The sequence below is a fragment of the Vicugna pacos genome, chromosome 5 (genome assembly GCF_048564905.1).
Source record: "Vicugna pacos chromosome 5, VicPac4, whole genome shotgun sequence".
NCBI lineage: Eukaryota > Metazoa > Chordata > Mammalia > Artiodactyla > Camelidae > Vicugna > Vicugna pacos.
In genome coordinates, this window is record NC_132991.1 from 69,670,481 (window position 1) to 69,681,897 (window position 11,417).

General features: G+C 39.1%; 1 protein-coding gene across 1 annotated transcript in view; it reads right to left on the reverse strand.

Moving 5' to 3' along the window:
- The window catches only part of CASP10 (caspase 10), a 28,127-nt gene extending 24,336 nt beyond the window's left edge, over window positions 1-3,791 (reverse strand). The window contains 3 exon segments of the mRNA XM_006205263.4: window positions 733-826; window positions 1,985-2,338; window positions 3,616-3,791. Coding sequence (XP_006205325.2) covers window positions 733-826; window positions 1,985-2,331 — 441 coding nt within the window. The 5' untranslated portion in view covers window positions 2,332-2,338; window positions 3,616-3,791.
- Between the last annotated feature and the right edge of the window lie 7,626 nt (window positions 3,792-11,417).

An 11,417-nucleotide genomic window follows, 5' to 3' on the forward strand; every position in this document is an offset into this window, starting at 1 on the left:
TTATGAGAATCAAAAGAAAAAACAGACAGTTTTGAGGCCCGGAGGAGCAGTGTGCAGCTACTTTCCTGCCCTTACATGTGACCCACTGAGCAAGAGAATCAGCAGATAGCATCACATTAATACTAAAAACATCACTGTTGGTTCAAGGCACCCGTACCGCCCTTTACAAAGCACATCTTCAAACACGTGTCTCTGATGAGTTTCGCACGAAGTCTGCATGGGGGACACTGTGAAGTCCACTGAAAAGGACAGCTCCCTCAGAAACCTCAGCTAACGGAGGGGATGGACGACCAATTCCCACTCTGCAGATATCTACCACCTCCTTGCTTCTCTGTGGTGCCCCCTACATTTCTGCCTCGTAAAACACAGTGGATGCCAGCAGCAGTCAATCATTTACATCCTGGTTACTGGGTGCCAAATATAGGCCCTGGCTAATAGTTTATGTACATTGTTTCATCTAATCCTCCTAACAGCCCTGGAAGGAAGAAGTGTAATTGTCTACAATATGACATGTGGGAAAATGGAGACTCTGAAATGTTCAGTCACTGGCCCCACATCTAGGAGTTAGTTACAGAACCAGGACTAGACGCCAGGCCCACCAAAAGTCCGTGTTCCTCAACCCTCGTGTGACACTGTCTCCTGCAACAAACGAGCCCTCCTGAAAGCCCTTTCCAACGACGTCACCGATTCAGGCGATGCTTACAAAGGCCCCGTCTGGTACGACCCACTCACCATCTGGACTTTCGGAATCGACTCCCTCAGAAGGAAGATCATGCTCTTTAAGTTCTCTGAGCTGATGTCTTCTGACAGTTCATAGAGCAGGTTTCTAAGACACACACCCAAGAGACAAATTAAAGCCTCGCACTTGCAGAGAACAGGCAGTAAATTCAGTGCTTTAATAAACGTTATCTCTCATTTGAATGATCACAAGCCTGGGAGTAATTATTAATCCCATTTTGTAGATTCAAAAACCAAAACTTTGAGCTTCAAAGTGACCCATTAAATCACGACAACAGTAAGCAGTAGGGGCAGGCCCTCCGATTCCCAGTCCAGCGCTGGTTCACATCACACTAGGAAGGTATAAAACACAATGCCTGCATGCCAACCCTTCCCTGGACTCCATTCCTGAAATTCCGGCTTCCTTTATAGGCCCTCGTCAGAGGACCCGATGCCAGTGATTATAAAGTCCACTGTCAAAAAGAAAGAAAACTACCCCAAATTCTGGGGAAGCATATAATCCACAATGAGAAAAACTGAACACTACACCTCTGTTTGCCCGAGACCATTCATTCCTCAGCTGTTTAACCAAAAGAGTGGAAATAACCATTTCCAGAATTCCCTCACTGACCAAGTTTACCTCGGGTCCTAGGAGCCCATTGGAGCGGTAAGACCTGCAAGATCCTTATCCTCCAGGCCATAAAGTAACGATTCAAAGGCTCTTCCCTGTCTGATGTAGCTACTGGATCAGTGGACAATTTAAAACAGTGTTGTCTAAGGTCTGATGCCTACATTTTACCTCTCTGGGTTTCACCCCAAAATGTATTTGACATGGCGTAAATGACATCCCTCCCTACCCCAGAGACACATCTCCTTTTTTATCTTGCTGATTTGACTCCCAGAATGCATTACTCTCTTCTCAAACGGCTGGGGAGAGGTGGGCACAGCAGTGACTCACCGGAGGAAGGCCAGCCCGAGAGCATGGAGGCTGGCGAGCAGGAAGGCGTGGCCCTGGCAGTGTGGAGGCGGGAGACAAAACAAAGGGCAGCCACCCCCGGCCCAGGGCTGGGTTTTGAAACTTTGCTGACCTCCCGGCCTCCCTTCTCATTAGCACCTGAAGCTGAGAAATCTCCGGTTTTAGAATCACCAAACCATCCAGGAAGGTAGACAAGGAAAAAAAAAATCTTAAAAGTGCGTTCATCTTTAAAATTAAAACTCTTAATCCCAGCCTCCTTTCAAAGCCCAGTGGCCCTGCGGCGTTGATCACCTGAACAGGGAGACCTTCCTGCGGGCCGGCAGCAAGCGCTCCACCTGCTCTTTGGTGTAGGGGAGGTGCCGCAGCAGGGATTTCTGCTTGATGATGTAGAGGAGTTCCGCTAGGAAGAAGGGGTCCTCCTCGCTCAGCAGCTCCTCTGCCAACAGATAATCAAAAATATCCAAGGCTGAGTTGGACTTCTCTAGGCTCTTGTGGGCAATGAGGTCCCGGCAGAGAAACTTTAAGCGCTCCACATCTTGATCCCCCAGGTTGGAGTCTATAATCAGAAGCTTCCCTCGAAAGTTCACTTGACAGTTATCATCTAAATTGGAACTCAGACTTCCGCCTTGAGATGTCATGGCCACCCTGAAAGAGACAGAGCAGTGGGGGCCACACGTTACAGCGTAAGGACAACCGGCACCCCAACTTCCCAGGTGCTCCCCCAGTTCTGGCCTCCTCTGTTCCAAGTCTTAGACTCTCCTAGAAGTGCTGAAAACTGAAAATCACTCTGAGGTCACTTCAAAAACCCATAGCTCAGAAAACTCAACCCCAACACTTCCATGTTAACCTTTCAGGAGATCTTGAGAGAGCCTTTTACTGGAACTCAGTTCCAATTCTCCTAAATCACAATGTCCCCAGTGGGAGCTGGTCAAAAGGGAGGACGACACAGCACAATTTCTCCAGTTGGAGCTCTTAATTCATTCCCACCAAACGGCAGAAATAGCACGTTTATATTTTAGAAAAAATTGGTGGGAGGTGTTACATTTCTGAAGTGTCTACCAACCCAAGCACAACACGCTAACATTGCTCTCCATTACTGGGCAGGCCTTTATATCACAGAAGAGAAGCTATAACCCCAGATCCCAGAAAGAGTGGTTTCGTACAATAGTTGCTCAAATCAACGTAGGAAGTCATAAATTACCAAAATCAGTATTTCCACCTGAGCAGTTCATAAACTATGGTATTTTCTACACTAAATTTCATTCTAATCTACAATTTAAGGGCTGAGGTGTATACTCATTATGCAAAACCTGGCTACTTAGAAACAAGAAACTACTTTCTAAAAGGAAGGTGAACACAGCAGAAAAAAAAAAAAACCCAAAACAAAACATCAAGATCAAAGAGTGGTTATATCCAGGTGGTATAATTACAGATAATGTAAATTTTCTTCTGGATTCCTGTCTAAGTTTCTCAAATTTTATGCAATGAACATATATTTCTTTTATTGTTAGAAAAAGAAAACCAAACAATTTGTCATTTTTAATGTAATCACCCATGGATTCTTCCCTTCTGATAGCTCTGTGATACTAGAAATAATATGACTGGTTTCTGGGGACATCTTCTTATTCTAACATCACACATTTATCTTGCAGTTTCCTGAAGATTCTGCTCTCTGGCTCTGGCAGGTCTGCCAGATTTGTCTCTGTTTATGAACTGGCATATTTCTACCAGGAAAGGGCTGTGTGAGAACCTTCCTGGGGCTTTCTAAACGTTCTTTTTCCCCAGTAGGTCTAATAAATCCAGGCAGAAACAGTCCCATCGCTGACAGTGTTCAGTTTTTGCAAGTTTCTACAGCGTAAATTAAAGCAAGGGAAAAGGCTGGAGTGTGAGACCCCAGCAGGGAAAAGGTGTTAATTACCTACCTTCAGATCAAATTCCACTGATCCTCCGGAGGTAAAATGTTCTGGGGAAATTTCCTGAGAACAGAGAAATTTTAAAGAAATTAAAATCCTCCACGTGCTCCAAGTTCCAAGGAATCTCCCATTTGTGTGGGAAGAGAACTCAATTTGTTGCTGACCGGGAAGTAACAACTGGAGACTCTGGCTTTGGTAACTAATTCTAACTTCTTGCTGATGTCATCACTGACTCACTTGCCTTGCCTCCTCCCCTTTCCCTGGGTAGGACAATACTGACAAACAGCGTCTCCTAAAGGCAGATTCACACTGTATATTTGCCCACTGCAGAGCTAGGGATTTTCCCAGGTGAAGCCAAGAGCCCCTACAAATGAATTCCTGGAAGGCACAAGTGGATCACTCCTCTTGGTGAGTCGAAAAAGGAAGTGTCAATTTTTCTTAAGCATCTTCTTCCCCAAACTCACTGACTTTTAAAGTAAAATGCCAAAAACTCATTTAATAACAGTCAGCCATCTTAACCCTTCTTCAAATAAGTCCCTGTGCAAATAAACAACAACAACAAAAATCTAAGGCAAAAAAAGAGGGTGGGGGAGCTGAACTATAAGCCCATTTGGAAGTATCTGCAAGGAATTCAACTAACAGTAGGCAAAACTGGTGAAGTCTCTGCCCTCACAGCACATTCAGTCCAGCAGGAAAGAGACTTCAAAGACGTTACTTCACATAGTATACAAGCAATACCTAATACTACTATGCCGACTACCATGTGCCAGGTACTGCTTACTCATTTAATCATCCCACCAAGTTTCTAAAATAACTACTATTACTATGACCCCTCTTCTAAGATGCGAAAATTAAGACAGAAAGGTTAAGTAATTTGTCCACGGTCACACAGTGAGCTAGTGGCAGAGCCAAGTTTAAGCCAGTGAGTTTGATTTTAAGTCACCACACTATAATTCAGCTAATCCAAATGCACAGAGCTCTGGGAAGAAGTACAGAATCTTAAAAAGATGTTTTAATCTCTGAAAAAAGTAAGATTTATGATGCTTTATTAACAAATGTATTGAAGTGCCATTTCCATACCCTAGACATCTTCTAGAGAACTTGTGTGTGTAAGAAAGACAAGCCCAAGTGGTGATGGTTGCACGACAATGTGAATGTATTACTGCCACTGAATTGTACACTTGAAAATGGTTAAAATGGAAAAATTTGTCATGTATATTTTACCACAATTTTTTTTAAAAAAGGATAACAGTAAGACAGACAAACTCTAAGTCTTGGTCTTCTATTCCTTTGTTCAGTTATCCATATTTCATTCCTTGGACTATCTGGGGCAGCAAATTGGTGACACTATCATTTCTCACCCTGTTCATAAAATACATTAGGTTTTTCAACCTTTGTTCAATACTAGTGCATATACAGTAAGCTCTTCCTATGTGTAGAGCGCTGAATTGGGAAAGCAAAGGTGAATAAAACAATGTCTATCTTCCATAATAGCTATGATTACTATTATTTCTTGACCCCATTCATCCCTCATGAACTCTCTAAGGTCAGTGTTATTATTCACATTCAATAGATGAGGAAATCAAAGTTCAGAGAAAAGTAGATCTTGCCATCATCCCAAGCCTAGGAAGAGTTGGGAATTCAGGACTGAAACCTAGGTCTCTCTAACTCCAAATCCCATGCTTTTGATCCCAAGGCTATTACTGTCTGTAACTCCATATAAAGTAATGTAATTTCTGTAACTGCTGGGCAGGGTGATGCTGCAATGAGCTCACTAAGTGCCACAAGAGCCCCAAGGAGCACGGAAAGAATCCAGATAGGGATGCCTTGGAGGAGGAGGCATTTGAGTTAAGCCTGGAAGGTGGAAGAAAAATAGAGACACCTGCAGTAAAACTTAAACTTTTATCCTAGTACGCCTCATTCTCAAGGGAAACTCAAGCCAAGTTTCCAAGAGGAAATTGCGTGCCATTTTACTTGTAGTCAGCATTTCATACTTCTTCTTATTCAGAACACAATTACTGAGGGCATGCTGATGGTGAGCTGATAGTAGTGGAAAAAATAAACATTCCTTCCAGCCTCTTTCCTGATTGGTTGCGATCAACTTGGTCAACAAGAAGAGCCAATCAAAACCTACTACCTCCCTGGTGACCAAGGGGAAATATCAAACTGTTCCACTTTAGTTCCGTCTTGGGAGGGGGCTGGGGGTGGTGTCAGTAGCTGGCTTTCCTTTACATCCAGGCTCTGGTCCAAGTGTCCCAAGTAAAAACTCGTGAATTAAAGAACGGGCGGACATAAGTTATAGGGGAGGTGGGTGTATTTGCTGGAAAACAGCTTGATGCCTTGAAACTTTCACTCCAATCCCTAGTCCTGAGGTAGCGGACTCTTTTGATTAGCTACACCACGCCCAACGTCCAGGACTCTCTCCCTTCCTCACTCCATACTTTAATCCACACACTTCGGACCTTCCCAGAAATAGCCTTCTTCTGGGTATGTGGGAGCATGGTGCAGCTAAGTTCTGAAGGGGAAGGCTTTTCCTGGTAAGGATCCCAGCAGAGATCTCCAGATAAGAGACTGGCAGGAGACTGTAGCTGGACAAGTGAAGTGTGACTTATCTTGTAGTCACGCTACTGCAGACTGATCTAGTTTAACATGTCTCTTTTCTTATTGAATAAAAGTGGCTAAAAAAAAAAAAAGGGGGTATAGTTCAGTGGTACAGCATATGATTAGCATGCACAAGGTCCTGGATTCTATTCCCACTACCTCTACTAAAAAAAAAGAGAGAGAGAGAAGCAGAACTTTCAATATTTAATTTAGAAAAGTTGGAAAATACAGAAACACAGTCTTTTATAATCTATAACTACCATTAAAATTTCAACAAATCAGTATGTTGTACACCTTAAACTTACACAATGTTATATGTCAATTATATCTCAGTTAAAACAATTTTAGTAATTGTAGAATAGATAAACAAGATTACACTGTATAGGAAAATATACACAAAATGTTATGATAACTCACAGAGAAAAAAATGTGACAATGATTGTGTATATGTCCATGAATGACTGAAAAATTGTGCTGAACACTGGAATTTGACACAGCATTGTAAAATGATTATAAGTCAATAAAAAATGTTAAAAAAAAACAACTTTAGTGTATATCCTTTCACTTTTCTGTGTGCAATTATTTTTCAAAAATTGGATTAAGATTACAACTTGCTATTTTCACTTAACAATACATCTATCTTTCTTTCATATCATTAAATAGTCTTTGACAACTTGATGTTTAGTGGCTAGATGACAATTCTCTTCCATGAATATACCACGTTTATTTAACCAATTTATAGTTGCTGGACATCTAACTCATTTCCAGTTTTTTTGCTATTGTGAATAATGCTGCATTGAAGAGCCTTATAAATAAATTTTTGAACATATTTATAATTATTTCCTTAGGGTGAACCCATATGTTTAAATTCACCTCTTCCCCAGTCTATAAACCCCAAAGGCCTTCCATCCCACTTTCTTATCTAACTGTTTGAGGCAAGAAGCCAGGTAATTCTGGGATGACAAAACTTCAAAGTTCCACAAGATGGTGATATTTCCTAAAAGAGTTCAACAAACTAGCGTTAGGCTGGCAAGGGAACAAGGTTAAAGGCGTTAAGTATTTTTAATGCTGCCTCCCAAAAAAGGAATCAAAAGAAGTGGAAAGGTCTTTCCTTTAGAGGATAGTTTGTTGTCTCTAGGACAAAAAATAGAGAGAAAGCTGCCTTTGATTTAGCATTTGATTCAATAATTTTTCAAAATGGCAGCATAAGACTTAGCCTTGTCTGTAAAATTCTACAATGAGTCAAATGACGTGAAATATCACTGATATCAATGTATGCAAAGAGGGAGTCCAGTTAAGATGGCAAGATTCTCCAAACTGATCTTTATGTTCAGTGCAATCACTATCAAAATCCTCGCTGCCATTTTTATGGAAATCAACAAGCTGATCCTAAAAGTCATGGAAATGTAAGGGACTCAGGACAGCCAAAATAATATTGAAAAAGAACAATGAAATTGGATGGGAATTCTAGGTCTGGAGCAGAAAGTCCTTATCAAATCAGTAAGAAAAATGTTTCTTGTATCACAGTGAAAAACTGTGAATGACTTAAATCTCAGTCAGAAACGTACAGTTATAGACATGACCACATGAAGGAAAAGAGAGAGAACAGTGTTAAAATATTTTGCCATTTATGTTTAAAATAAATACATTGTATTTATATATATTAGAAGATACTGGACCTTTTTAATAATAAGTAATTTTTATTTAATATTTTAAAGTTACAATAATATGGGCTCTGTATAAAATGAAACAAAGAATACAGTCGTGTGTATTCAAAATTCCAACACTGGGTGCAGCAAGACTTAATACAGAGCTATAGTGGTCATATTACAGTAGACAAATAGATCAACGGAACACAATAGAAAGCCCAGAAACAGAGCCACACAAATATAATCAACCAATTTTTGACAAAGGAATGAAGGCAATTCGAAGAGAGAGCGCTTTCAATAAACGGTGCTGGAACAACCAGACATGCAAAAAAAAATTAATACAGACACAGACCTTACACTTTTAACAAAAAATTAATTCAAATTGGATCATAGATTTAAATGCAAAATGCAAAACTCTACAACTTCTAGAAGATAACATCGAAGAAAACTAGGTAACCTTAGGTTTGTTGATGATTTGTTAGATATAATATGAAAAGCACAGTTCATGGAAAAAATCTGAAAAGTTGGACTTCAATAAAATTAAAAACTTCTGCTCTGTGAAAGACACTATTAAGAAAATGAAAAGACAAATCATAGACTGGGAGAAAATATTTGTAAAACAAATATCTGGTAAAAGGCTTGCATCCAAAATATACAAAGAACTCTTAAAACACAATAGTAAGAAAACTCAACTTAGGCACATCTCACTTTCCTAGATGACCCCATGCTCTGGGGCCATCTCTCGCCTTTGAGATGGCCTACACTCTGTCTATGAAGTGTGTATCTCCCTGAATAAACTTATTTTCACTTAGAAAAAAGAAGAAGAAGAAGAGGAAAAGACAACTCAATTTGCAAATGGGCAAAAGGATTTAAGAGATACAAACCTCCAGCTATAAAATAAATAGGACATGGGGATGTAATGTACAGCATAAGAAATATGGTCAATAATATGGTAATAACATTATATGGGGACAGATGGTTACCAGATTTATCATAGTATCCATTTCATAATATATGTAAATGTCAAATCACTATGTAGCACACTTGAAACTAACAAAGTATTGTATATCAATTATATCTCAGTAAAAAATAATTAAAATACAGTTATTTTTAAAATGAGCAAAAAGTATGAACATGTATCTCAACAAAAAAGATATCTGAGGGCTAAGCCAAGATGGCAGAGCAGAAGGACACCTAGCTCACTCTCCCACGAATACAGCAAAAACTATACCTACGTATGGAACAAATCGAACAGAATACCTACTGAACTTTGACAGAATATCTCTTACATCAGAAATACAAAACCAGATCACAAAACTGGATAAACAGCAAATTTCTCTTTAGCACAGGCAGCTGCATTCAATACCTCGTAATGGTCTGTAATGAAAAAGAATATGAAAAGGAATATATATATAAAACAGAAACATACTGTGCATTGGAAATTGACACAACACTGTAAACAGACTATACTTCAATTAAAAAAATAAATATATCTGGGTGCCAAATAAGGCTATAAAGGGTGCTCATCATCATATGTCACTAAATAATTGCACATTAAAACAACAATGTATCATATCACTACACATCTACAAAAATTACAAATACAAAGCATTAACAACCATCAAATGCTGGCAAGAATGCAGAGTAACAGGAATTCTGCAAAATTGAATGGCCACTTAGGAAAATAGTCTTTCAGTTTTTTCCAAAATTAAACATAGTCTTGCCATACAATTTAGCAATTGTTCTCCCAGGTATTTACCCAAATGAGTCGAACACTTATGTCTACACAAAATCAGCACACAAATGTTTATAGCAGCTTTGTTCATGATGCCAAAACTTGGAAGCAACCAAGATGTCCTTCAACAGGTGAATGAACAATCTCTGGTATATCTATACAATGAAGTTTTATTCAGCAATAAAAAGAAATTGAGCTATCAAGCTACAAAAAGACATGGAGGAATTTTAAATGCATATTACTAAGTAAAAGAAGTTAGTCTGAAAAGGCTATATACTGTATGGCATTCTGGGAAAGGCAAATCTATAGAAAAAGTAAAAAGATCAGCAGTTGCCAGGGGCTTAGAGGGAGAGAAGGATAAATAAGTGGAGCACAAAGTGTTTTGGGGGCAGTGAAACTATTCTGTATGATATAGTAATGGTACATACATGACATTATGCATTTGTCAAAACCCATGGAACTGTACAACAAAGTGAACCCTAATATAAACCCTAGTGGACTTTAATTTAATAATAATGTATCAATATTGTTTATCAGTTGTAACAGATGTACCACGTTAATGTAAGCTGTTAATAATAGGAGAATCCTGGGGCATGGGGAAGTATATGGAAATTCTGTACTTTCTGCACAAATTTTCTATAAATCTAAAGCTCTAACAAATCATGTCTATTAAAAAAGAAGAAAAAATTGGGGACAAGTGTTTGTGGAATGATTAACAAATGATTGATTTTAATCTTCTCTTTTTTTCCCCCTTTTTTTTAAAATTGAGGTGAAATCCAAATAAAACATACTATTTGAAAGTGTACAATTCAGTGACATTTAGTACATTTAAATGTTGTGCAACCATTACTTCTATCTAGTTCCAAAACATTTCAAGAACCTCAGAGGAGATGTTATCCCCATTAAGCAGACTCTCCCTATTCCCCTCTCACCCTACCCCTGACAATCACTAATCTGCTGTACGTCTCTTGGATTTACCTATTCTGGGTATTTCATATACATGCTATCATACAATGTGTGATCTTTTGTCTCCGACTTCTTTCACTTAGCTTATCGTTTTCAAGGTTCATCTGCACCTTCTGATAGATGAATAACATTACATTATATATACCATGTTTGGTTTATCCATTCATCTGTTGATGGACATTTGAATTGTTTCCATTTTTGGAATGCCTAGGGCTATGAGATGCATATATACAATACTTGTTTGCCTCTAATCTACTTTTTAGGTAACCCCTCCTCCACCTAAAATAAAGGGTCACCTAAATAACCTTGATTGAGTTCTACATTTCTATCTCTGGGGCTGCTGCAGGCAAGAAGGGTCTAGCTGGGAAACAAAAACTCGTGGATTTACAAGCAGTGGGTCCTTTGAAGTCATTGTCTTTAGCTATCCTAAAAATATGTGCAGAGTTAATGAGTCTTCTTTATACTCAATTTTGTGTATGCAGCTTTCAAACTCTTATTCACTGTGAACCAGGTCCAAAAGCCAGACTATACTAAATGATTTGGTTAGAACTTTTCCTTGTGAATTACATCTCTTAAGAGGATAGTGTTCAAACCCTACTAATGTCTTAATGAAGCATCTCCAGCTCTCCAACAGCAATCACAAAAAAATAAAATAAAATAAAAGGAGTTACCAGGGCTTTAAGGGGGTGCGAAGGAATAAATTGGGAATTCGAAAATTGCACCTCTCGGGGAGTGATTGGGAATGTTAGCTGTCTTGATTGTGGTGGTGGTTTATTAGGTGTATACATCTATCAAAATTCATCAACATGTACATCTGAAATATGTGTAGTTTACTGTATAGGAACCATACCACGATAAAG